This window comes from Fundulus heteroclitus, chromosome 14, assembly GCF_011125445.2.
Source record: "Fundulus heteroclitus isolate FHET01 chromosome 14, MU-UCD_Fhet_4.1, whole genome shotgun sequence".
In the NCBI taxonomy this organism is placed as follows: Eukaryota; Metazoa; Chordata; class Actinopteri; order Cyprinodontiformes; family Fundulidae; genus Fundulus; species Fundulus heteroclitus.
In genome coordinates this window covers 20,681,997-20,694,316 of record NC_046374.1, presented here as the reverse complement: position 1 = coordinate 20,694,316, position 12,320 = coordinate 20,681,997, and the positions used below count along the sequence as shown (strand labels likewise).

General features: G+C 38.6%; 1 protein-coding gene across 10 annotated transcripts in view; it reads right to left on the bottom strand.

Annotated features, from left to right (window-relative positions):
• Positions 1–12,320, bottom strand: part of LOC105927914 (protein tyrosine phosphatase receptor type D) — a 121,546-nt gene that overhangs the window by 19,407 nt on the left and 89,819 nt on the right. For all 10 annotated transcript variants that reach the window (XM_021317699.2, XM_012864913.3, XM_036146516.1 and 7 more), the window contains 3 exons: positions 12,047–12,144; positions 8,921–9,044; positions 2,441–2,616 (listed from right to left, as the gene is read on the bottom strand). In XM_021317699.2, coding sequence (XP_021173374.2) covers positions 2,441–2,616; positions 8,921–9,044; positions 12,047–12,144 — 398 coding nt within the window. The remainder of the gene's footprint in view (positions 1–2,440; positions 2,617–8,920; positions 9,045–12,046; positions 12,145–12,320) is intronic.

Here is a 12,320-nt window from a genome sequence, read left to right as displayed (position 1 = left end):
CTTCTGTAAACCCCAGTCGGTCGAGGCAGATGACCATTCATACTGAGCCCGGTTCTGCTGGAGGTTTTTCCTTCCCGCTAATTGGTGGTTTTTCTTCCCACTGTCGCTTCATGCTTGCTCAGTATGAGGGATTGCTGCAAAGCCATCAACAATGCAGACGACTCTCCCTGTGGCTCTACGCTTCTCCAGGAGTGAATGCTGCTTGTCGGGACTTTGATGCAATCAACTGCGTTCCTTAGATGGGAAATCTTTGACCAATCTGTATAATCATAGATGAAATGTTTCATGAACTGGCGCTATATAAATAAAATTGAATTGAATTGAATTGTTTTTCTTTTCAAAATCTCCAGTCCTTTGTTTTCCCGTAAAGCCCTTCGTATTACCCTTTTCGTGAATGGTGCTAGATAAAAAAGATTTAGCTTGGACTTTGCTGGTGCGTCCCCAAATGTTCTCCAAATCTACAGGTGGAAATCATTGCCCGTTTTTTTTTTTTTTTTTTTTTCCAAACAAAACGCAGGCTCCGGCAGCCTGGATGGTATGTGTCTGTAAAAAAATGGATTTAGATCTATATCAATCCGTGACTCTGCTGTGATCTAAACCAGGGGTCTTCAATTCCAGTCCCCCAGGTCCGATGTCCTGCAGCTTTTAAATGTGTCTCTGCTTCAACACAGCTGAGTGTGTTGTCATTAGAGAAGCATTTGATCCAGGTGTGTTGGACCATGGACACATCTAAAAGTCCCAGGACACCAGACCTTGTGGACCAGAACTGAAGTTCCCTGATCTAAACCATGCAATTGAAGCTCTCACTGCGAGTTTTAGATGTTTTGGAAACGAATACAAACGAATACGAATACAAACGAGTTTTATCTTACTCAGACCTGGAAAACGTTGCACACCTCTCAGGTTTTTATTTGTAACAAGATTTAATCACTACTATGTGTCCTTCCATTGCATTATTATGCTCTACTTTGAATTGCTGTATTACAAATAATATTAACAGTAATAATACAATCCAGTGAAGTTTCACTTGACTCACATGGACTGAGTACTTTTATAAGGCACTTGATATGATGTTTGTACATTATGCATCAAATACCACTTTTGCCCAGCCAAATAATAGCAAAAACAAAGGTTGACCCCCTGGCTCCTCACTTCTGCTGACTGGCTTGAATTTCCCAATCAATGAAATGGCCTGAGATGTTTGTGTGCAGCCGGCAAAGCTATTAATTGCCGTGACCTAATCTATAATTACAAATTTAAACACAACGTCCAGTCATATTATCGTCTCTGCTTTATTGCCACTCCAGTCTCTTTGTTTCCAATAAAGCACTTTTCAATTGCTTGGTTACTGTTGGAGCTGACAAAAAGAAGCATGGCCGCTGCTGGAGAGGAAATAACCAAGCTCCTGAACAATTGTTGTTCTTTAAATTGTCCATTGACACTAATGCGGTTCTAAGAGTATATTTAAGACTTGTTATTATCAGCATATTACCTAACATACTGCAGGATTTACTGAGACTTGAGCAATATGGCACCAGTCTGGAGTAGACCATAATGTAATAGTTTTTACTTTGAATATGTTGAGCTTTAGAAAAGAAAGACATCCTCCAAAGGTTCTGCTACGCATATGAAGCATATTTAACTCACATGAACCGTGTGGTTATATCACATCTGTTGGGTACAACTAGCACCATAGCTATGATTAATTTAACAAATCATGACATCTGATTCATTTGCTCTGCATATTTTATGGAGACAGAAGCTTTTTTTAGTGACCACTCCAGTTTAATACAAACTAGGTTGGTAGCGTTTAGTCTTTGAAATTTCAGAGCAATGTTGTTGCTCTTAAATGTTGTTTGACTAAGATGGCTTCTTTCACCCCTCTTTCAAACCATCTGCTGGTTTGAAAGAGGGGTGTGTGGTCCAAAGCAGCGAAGACTGCTCAGACTACTACATCAGATAACCCAAATGTATATCTAGTTGTGCAGGGCTTCTTCAAAACATACATGGTACTAAGTTAGCATGTGCTTCACAGCTGCTGTTCAAGGCTATTTGGCCGTTCTGGGGGAATCTGAACTGAGTTTTATCTGATGTTTTAAAATCTAAAAAACTTCCCCTCATCAAACATGAAGTGGAAAGTGATATGCTGAACAAAGAACACAATCCAGGGTTTGGATCACCTTAAATTTGTAGTAAGAAAAGTCAATCCTATACCAAAGTATTCTACATTAAATTACAGATTGTCTCATTACAGTCGTCTCGTTTTCATGAGCTAAATGTCTTGTTAGATCCCTAAAACCTACTCTTGAAGATTCCAATAAACTCTACTGGACAATATGATTCTATGCAAAAACATAATATGAGGGTTGAGAAAACCCTCAATCGAACTGAGACTTGCTTTAAAAAAAAGTTTAAACAGCTGTCAGTTTTTATTTTTTACCCTCGACCGCTCCTCTAGTTTCGTCATCATGACAATGATGGCGCTCCTCTGCTCCCAGATCATCCTCCAGAATTCACCAAAAGTCTCTGGCAGAGCTCCCTGGGTGGCGATGTAGGCATTTTGCTTCCTGTAACCATCTATGTAGTTGGCGTTGATGTAGTCACTTCCAGGGATTCCTTAAAGATAGGAAGGGAAATCATTAGTTTACTCAGTAAAAGGTCAAAAATGGGTTTTTATGCACTTTTTGAGTCCAAAACCTTATCCATACCAAAGAGATCAAAGTTCTCAGTCCCACATATAAATATGAAGTTCACTGTGATTTGAAGATATTTCTATTAAAGTCTGGCTTTAAAAATATAAAAAGGGGGAAAAAAAACAGGTAGTAAAGAAATGTTAATGGGAGTGACAGATAAATGGAATAGAAAATAGGAGGTTATTGGATTAAGAAATAGATTAACAGTTTGAGGGAGGATTGAAAAATTGGATGGATGGATGGATGGATGGATGGATGGATGGATGGATGGATGGATGGATGGATGGATGGATGGATGGATGGATGGATGGATGGATGGATAAACCACTGGATTTACCACATGGAGGGACAGACAAATGGATAATTGATTAAAAAGGGATTGATGGATGAACAAACCAGTGGATTAAAGGATGACTGGAGGAACAGATGGATGAATGGACGGATGAAATGATGGTCAAGCAGACTAGATAGGTAAATGATCAACAAATGAATTAACAGACGGGTCAATGATGGATGGCAGGATGAATGGATTAAGGGATGGACAGATGTATGCAACATTCAGACAATGGAATAGGGAATACATTCTGGAGATACACATTTTTCTCCGTTTTCTAAACTTATATGGATTTATTTTATCAACAGACCCTTATCAACTTACTCAGACCTGGAAAACACCAAACTCAACACCCTTCCAAACATTTCCAGACTGAATAGAAACCCTGAAGTTTGTCCAAGTTCTTGGTTTCCTTACAGATCCAGAGAAGTTGTCATTTAGTGCATCGTCAGACTTTCCAATGCATTTCCTAAACATGTTTTAGTCAGACTAATGTTTTCTGAACAAAAAAAAGTGGCACAAACACCCCTTTTTGGATGTGGGGGGGGGGGGGCAGTGTTACCCGTCCGAAGGGATTTGTGTTCCCTATCAACAACACATTTCCCTATTCCATATCTGCAACTGACTTACAGATAAAGCTCGGTCTCACACGGAGAAAAACAAACCGACGAGAAAGTAGCAAAACAATTTTCCCCAAGCTCCCCCCCCCCCCTCTCCCTTTTCCCTTTGCTTATAATAAATGAAAGGCGCAGCAGCCTTTTCGAATCCAGGCGAAACAGACAGAGCTGACAGCTAGTCAATGCTTGAGGACTGGCAGTTTAGGGGCTCCGCGCACACATGGCCGACCAAGATAAGTCTCATCTGCATGGGCGCCACGTCTCAGAGAAATACCCTCCCCGTCCCCCTCCACTTCGCTCCGGCCGCTTCCTCTCCCTCAGACTTGCTTTTACTCTCAGGTAACTAATTCAACAGAGTAAAAGAGAAGGAAAATGGCATATGAGCACATTAAAAGAGCCCACCCACGTTGTTTTTACCGTCCCACCCACCCTCGCCGAAGCTGTCCACGTTCTAAGGCAGGCGGCTGTGCATTTTTCCGTGATGGACAAGGGATAAGTACAATTAAGCCTAGGGTGTTTTCAATTTGCAAAGAAAAAAAGAAAAACACAACAAGCGGAGACATTACGGTGGTTTAATGAGAATGGGGCGAGTTGGTTAAATGTACATTTGCAAATGGATTTTTCTTTTATTCCTTCTGTCACTCAGGATTGGAGTAAATTTCTCCATTTTCTAAGTCAATGCACCCATTAAGACATTAAAACAGCTGTTTTTTTTTTTTTTTTTTGCAGCGCAGCTCGGTCGGCTCTCGCTCCTCATCGGAGGAAGATGAAGGGATCTCAAAGGACGCGCAGAAGGTTTGATGATGACTTCCAGATTTCTGTTTGTTCAAGATTTTTTTTTTTTTTTTTTTTTTTTAACTGAGGCTGGTAATCAAAAAAAAAAAAAACCCTGCTTCTGTCGACAAAAAGAAAGAGTCTTTTAGCAGCGTTATGGCTAAATACCAATTAGCAGCAAAGATATGGATTATTTCATGTCCCTAACATTCAGGAAGGGGGGAATGGGGTTTCCATTATTTATAGAATTGTTGTTAATCAAATGTATTATTTCGGTAATTGAATTCAAAAAGAGAAACATTATGCTTCAAGCTTTAATTTGTCAAAATTCAGCTCCTCAGGAAATTGGAATACTACAAAACACGTAACAAAAATCATTTTTTAAACAGAAACGAGGGACTGTAAAAGTTTCCCCATTTACAGAATGTATGCTAAATACTTGGTTAGGGCCCCTTCTGCAGGAGCTAATGCAGTGTGGCATGAATGCGATCAAGCTGTGGCTCTGCTGAAGTTTTGCTTTAACTGCTCATCATCATCTCACATCTGATTGGTCTTGTGTCTCTCAACAACACCGAGCAACCGTGCAGTCCTTTTTCTCTCCTTTGTTCAGACAAGAAACTTCTGACATTGTGTCTGTTTTATGAGGGGCTTAAGAATAGGCTCTTCCATCACCTTTGCTTCAACATTTTCTCAAGGCTAAAGTTATCCCTGCACCTTGTTCTACCACCGTTTTTCTTCCACCTAACTTTCCAATAATTTGAACCTGTCAATACATGGCCGCACACACTCCTGTGTATGAAAAATATCCCTTTTACTCCTATGTGTTATCATAATTTTCTGAGAAAGCTTGTATTTGTTAAATGTATTGCGATTACACTGTCATCTCGTTATCTGTGCAGGGTAATATTATTGCAAAAGAACTCTGAAATGCAATATTTCTTGGCTAAATGTTTGCACTTTGAAATGGATCCCCCTGTGTGTGTGTGATGAATCTATGCAACATTCCTGGTTAGGATAGGATTACTGAAATAAACTTTTCAGTTACGTTGGAATTAATTATATGCACCTTTAAACATTTCAGGGATTATCTAAAACAAAAGAAAAAATAATAATAGAACTAAAAACCAATTAAGACTACACCAGTTTAAATCTACTGAAATTGAGCTGTTTGTTCAGAAAACGTGAGAAAAGACAATAATGTCGGCACAGAAAGCCCATTTCTCCTCGGGTCCGCCCATCCATGTCCACACAGGTACGTTTTCATTTCAAACTCTGAAGCAAATCATTTTTTTTCTTTTTCTTTTCATTTCAACTCATACACTAGTGTGGTCAGAGGAAAGTACGCGAGAAAATGGCCACACTGCTTGCCAAAACGCTTCGTTCAGGCCTCAGAAGGAATAAAGAAGTGTCCCCTGTGTCCATCAGAGAGCAGCACAGAGGCTTCAGCAGATGCTTTTCAACAATAGCTCCCTAATGGAACTTCATAAACACTTTAAGTTGTGGGGTGTTTCTAATAGACAGCGAAGAGATGCTCTCCAAGTCACTTTATCCATTTACTACTTTGTTTATTTCCCATTTTCCACCATGGGAGCAGCTGAGTGGAAATGCTTAATTAATAGCCGTTTGTGTGGGTGCAGTTGTGTTTAATCATAAACTGATGAATGAGTTGGTACTTTGGAGGACCATTTCAGAGCACCCTTTTCCTGGAGAAGGAACGCACACATTAAAGATGCCATTTCATACCTCCCCCTAACCCTGCAGCCAAGGTTTTGCACGTTCACACCAGGGAGTGGCCTTTTTCTGTGCATGGGAAGGATGCTGAAAGTTTTCTGACCAGCTAGGGATTTTCGACGTTCATGGACACACCCTAAAATGATGGAGTATGAAGTGTACATATAAATACGTACAAATTGAAGACATTTTGGGTATTTGTAAAAGGGATTTTGTTGATTTTATTTCGACATTAAAGCATGGCGTCACCTGTATGATTGATAGATTAGATTTGACAGTCAAATAGAGGGCTCAGAACTTTAGATTGATTAAAGAGGCAGGAGATATTATGTCTAAAGCGCTCCTCTGAACCCTCAGAAACTTTTTTAAACAGGCGACTATCAGACAGACAGCATTTTGTTATCTATGTGAAGTTACAGGTGAGTGCAGTAAAACCCTCTGTCCAAAGCCAATTTCACTAAAGGAAATGAATAACGACAATTTGAGTTTTAAATCTAATGTTTGAAATACTTGTACAGATCACTGAAATTTCTAATTAGATGTGTTTCAATATAGTTTACACTGCATGGTTTTCTGTAAACCTTCTTGATAATATAATGACAATAGCATATTTCTAGATTTAACATCCTTTACTGTTACATATATACTTTATTTGCATGTAAATCAATTAATTCATTCGCCTAGGATCAATATAAGTTCAGATGTCTTGCAAACTATAGTCTTTCTGGTTTAGAACTGTTCTTGTACTCCCCCCTAGCAGGACGCAGCAGATAGCCACTCACACCGCCTGCTTCTGCTAGAGGTGTTTCCCTGTCTGAAGGGAATGCAACCTCTCCACTGTCGCCACATGCATGATTAGGAGGTAGAATGGCTACAAACTCAAGAACTGAAATCAAATGAGCCTCTTTAGGTTGCAAACTTTGTACCATTTGGTACTAAATATTTATATACGGCTGTACAGTTTGAACTGAATTTGAACTAGGATTTGAATGTGACTATGAAATGTTTCTGGAAGGAACTTAAATTGTTTAAACTGAATTAATTGGCTCTATATAAATACACAGAATCACCTATTTTTTAGAACCATCATGACAACATATAGCCCTGATGTATCCCTGCGATAATGTTGATTTTACAGAACCCACATTAATTATGATGTACACCAAATTTAGATGATGCTATGACAACCTTTCACGTATATGAGCATTTTGATGTTGCTACCTCTACGCACCCAGAATCAGGGACAACTGGTTTCTGGAAGGAATTTCCCATTCCAGAACATTACCAACACCATTAGGACCAAATTAGTGTTGAGGTGTAAGTAGAAATAAGGCAGATGTACAAAAATAAACTGTAAAAACCAAAAGCCATTGAGCTGAATATAGGACCTTCTCCACAAAAAGTCCTAGGATTTAAATATCAGGATTTTTTTTAACCAGAGAAAAATGAATCTCAGGCTATATTTCTTTTTTCACTGCTCTGAAAGGAAGTGGAAAATGTGTTTAAATCGGCCTAATGGTAAATGGAGAAATTCTAAAGAAAGCTGCACTACGACTCCAGTTCAGTAGATGGCGGTAATAAGAAACCGAAGGCATCACTCGCTGTTCCTGCCCTTCTGTCACCTAGAGACCGTTTCAGAGTGAAGAAAAAAGCTGTGAAGCTATAAAAAAAACGGAGCCTAGACTTTTGATCCGTTTTGTTGTGTTGTTGTTTTGTTTACTTAATCCTTGAGGAACTCTGCAGTTGTAGCGTTGTCGCAGGCATGTGTTATAGATTTGCAAATTATTTATTTACAGTTATACTCTCCTGCTCTCCAGTAAGACATTAAAGTTAAATAAAACTATCCCTTTTTGAATCTTAACTTTAATCTCGGCCAAACGGATTTTCTCAGAGAGAAATGAAACCAAACATCAACTGTAAGATATCCCTTGAATGAATTATATCTGTGTTTAACTTCCACTCATTGGTGACAGGGGTTTGAAAATGATGTGCTGGGAATCATAAAATCAAATTCTCTCTCAGTGTAGCGAGCCTCGACAGCTGAAGAGGCAACCTGGCTGTAAGCGCAGCAGGAACGGACAACTCCGAAAACTGAGTGCTTTTGTATTTAATTATATATTTTTGATAAACCAATTTTTACACAGCTGTGTTCATGTCTAAAAACATTGTAAAGGTTTATTTTGTGGCACAGAATGTGTAATATATAGAATTTTAATTACGGTTTTGGGCGCTCTCTTCTGCCATGTCCACTTCCGTTAGAACAATCCAGTTTGACGGGTCCCTCAATCTTGGAATAATCTGAAATTCCTACCTCCAGACCGAAAGTACTTTAAAATGATATGGAAACACGCTGAAGATCCTGGGGGATGGCGGAAAGTCCTTCTAATGGGAAAGGGGCTAATGTGACTTTTGAGAAAGTCACATTAAAGCAAATTATCAATAAATGTTTGTATTGTGTTGTACAAACACTTTTCCTGTTGAATCATTGTTTTTTGTAGGTAGAAAAGTAGTAAAAGCATTTTATGTTGTACCAAAATACAAATGCACATGTGTACAACAAACGTCAATGTCCTGTACTTCTACAAATCATGTTCTTAAAGGATGTTTTCTGTCTGCAAGCAGCCACCTTACCTAACCCCGATTCTTATGTATGAATATAATGTAATTTAACAGTGTAGTAGTGCCCCTGAGGGCTTTAAAACACATTTTTACAGGCTACCCTTACAATCGATACAGCAGTTAGGAAGGGAAGAAGTGGGTGAGAGGCGTACCGTCGATACCAGAGAGCAGGACTCTTGAGTGATCGTAGGCAATTACGTTGGCGTATCTGTTCTTTGGTTTGTTAACCTCCAGGTTGGAGTGCTCCCAGGTGAACTGCTGACCAGGGTCGATGGACTGGAAGAGAGAGGAGTGTCGCAATGTTATCCCAATAAAATGTGTTTATACAATATATAAAGAATGAAAAAATACATCAGAGGATATTAATAGTCAACAAGAAAGAGGTTTCCAAATTCTTGAATTCTCCTCTCAGCAACAAAAGTGCTAATGAAAGTTTAATCTAATGTTCTTTACTAATGTTTAATTCATTCCTTTAAGAGTATTCTGAGAACAACTTTGCGCCATACATGGTTTTATGCATTCAAACACTATCCAGGTCTGTTTTTTTTTTTTTTTTTTTAAGTAAAAGTACTAGTATAAATATTTCAGTGTTAGAGAGCAAAAGGTTGAAAACATACATTATGTTCTTCTGCTATGTATAATATTTTTTTATTTTTTGCACAAAAACAGTGACACAGGAAGGTTGTGAAATATTAATGAAATTTTACTTTATAGAAATGTTACACTAACACAATCCTTGCTAAACATGACAAGCCATCAAGCTCCAGTAAGTTACAGACAGGCGATTTAAAGACTGAATTAATATATAAACTCACTAGTCAAAGGTTTTTATTAAAGATCTGTATTTTGTAGAGAAGACAGAAATAGGTTAAAATAGAAAAAAACTGCATGGAGTAAGACATTTTTGTGTCAAATAGTCTTCTCAACACAGTTGTCAAGAACATGTCAGTAGAGGCACACAGTCTATAACGGTGAAATAGCCTCTTAGCTAAACCTCATTTCGCCTCTGTTTACTTTCATTTTTTTATCCATAAACATACAATTTTATACGTGTGCACTTAAGCTACTGCGTATCACGTTGCTTCTCTTCTTGTTCAAGTATTTTGATGAATGATGAACAGTCAAACATGTTTATGCTACGTTGTTTTCTGTTTCCATTTATTTTTCATACCCATTTAGTCCATTAATCATGAGATTACAACCGCTGATCAAACTTGTGACAATCTTGGATTCTGACACAACAGATGTGACGTCCTCCTGGGCTGCCATGTTTATTTTGGTGTGTCTGTGGGCTCGGCACCTCTTACTTTCGTCACAGCTGGTAGGTCCCGCCTCAAACCATTATACTGCAATGGGATTGGCCCAGCCCGTTTTGGTTTGGTCATGATCAAATACCGCGAGAATTCAGCTTGCAGGCAAGGTTACGTTTGTCAGATATAAAGCACCTTTTGAAAATAACAGCGTTTAAGCAGGTGTTAAACATACTTTTCAGTAAGCCCACATTTCTGTATTCAAAATTATGTTTTACAGTCCGGTATCATATTTTAGTCTTAAATGTCATGTGGATCAGAAAACCATTCAGAAATAATTAACAGAAATAAAGGTATGGAAACAACAGTGTGTGTGTGTGTACTGTAAATAGCATGTTTTACTTAGTCTATTGAGTTACTATCCATGTCCGCACTTATGCTAATATCTGGCAATACTGAGATTTTTTGCTAGTTTTGTTACGTCATGTTTTGATGTAACATGGATATCTACATATGCAGGTAGTGGCCTTCATCATGCACCATCATGTTAGCTTCCAGTCTTGAAAAACACATCAACAATGAAGTTTTTCCTATGGGTTTATCCACAAACTGTATGTTTTGATGTGCCCAGTCTCTGCTTCCATCAAACTTTTCACATAAACTTAAGAAGGTGTATCACTGACAGTAGGGGTAAACATGTCAAGGTAAACATGAAACACACCTGTTTTGGTAGGATCTTTAATCCAGCACTGCTTTAGCCAAGCAGATTTTCTTTAGAATTTTGGTGCAGTTAATATTTGCACTATTGCCCCCTAATGGCACAGCATGGGTTAAAATAAAAACCTGGACAAGTGTTGGCTTTTTCCTGCTAAACCATTTTGTTACAGCATAGTTTCAAGGACATCTGTTTTTAGTCAAAATGTCCTGTCCAAATCTCATCTTAAAAGGAGGGAAATTCAGGCTCTGAATGAATATGTTTAAAAAAATGTGATGCAACTTTGCTTACAATATAAAAATCCTTATTACATTGTACACATAAAATTGCTTTCCCCTGCTCTGAAATAAGCAGTATGAAAATGAAATTGAAAGGTACTTCAGCGGCAGTAAGGATTTGGCAGCTTGGCAGTTTGAGACCCACAAGGTGACCTCACAGATTATGTAGCTGAGTGATGTGCAAAGAGAAAAGCTACTGGGACCTTTTTTTTTTTTTTTTTTTGCAGATTATTTTTAAGGATCAATGGAAGGCAGTGTTAAATCAATCTAAAAACAGCATTCAGATCGTCAGAGAACGCTCTAAAAGTCCCTGAGAGATTTTACACCTCTTTGGCTCTACATTTTCTTACAAGATGGCTACAAATAGCGCGCTGGTTTATCTCTTTATCCATCATCATCATCATTGTGAAACTTTATCTACTTACATTTTATACAAACATAACTACTGGGTAAGTAAGGGGTACCAAATAATGCAAACAATTTTATTTGAAAAACACCTTTCTTCACAAGGATTATCTTCCCTTATAAATAAATGCACTCAGATTATAGGATTTCACTTAGTCGTTTGATGTGAGATTACGCTACTTTATCAAAATATGAATATCTTTTCAGGGTTTTTGCACATTTCTTTTTTACCAGGGGTGCCAATTATTGTGGACGGTGACATAAATGTAAAAAAAACCCACAATAAACGTTGCAATAATAAGTAAAATATGGCAGTCCCACCTTTTTTATGGTATACAGTGCAGCAAATATGCTCAGGTATTACAAACACCATTAGCATTGTACCATCTGCCTTTAGTGCGCCTCATGAAGTCATGTCAGCGAGCACAACAGCAGCTCCCCAGCTCAGGTAATTGAATGTGTCCATTATTGTAACTGGTTACACCTGAGTTGGAGCCTACTTTGAAAATTATGATCATTCAGAGTGACTTTGACTCTTCAAGTAGCTCCAAGAACCCCCAAAAAGTTTTGACTTTGACCAAGACTTACTTCATATGACTGAAATCGAATAGTTCTTTCTCCGACACTCACCTCATATTCCTGTGAAAATTTGAGGTTGTCGTTGGCTTTCAGGCGCTCTACGTGATCGGCCAATTCCATGATGGGGATCGGCGGGTGGTTCGCCATACCTGTCACAAAAAAAAAACAAGATGGACTGATCATGGCCCAGGCAGAAGCCTAGATTAGCGGCGCGTGAGTATAAGAGGCGGAGGTGGAAGAGTGGCTCTTGTTAGGCTAGTTCGTTTACTCAAAGCAGTGACCATGCTAATAAAGAGACACAGAAGCCAATGAGAGGCCATCGAGC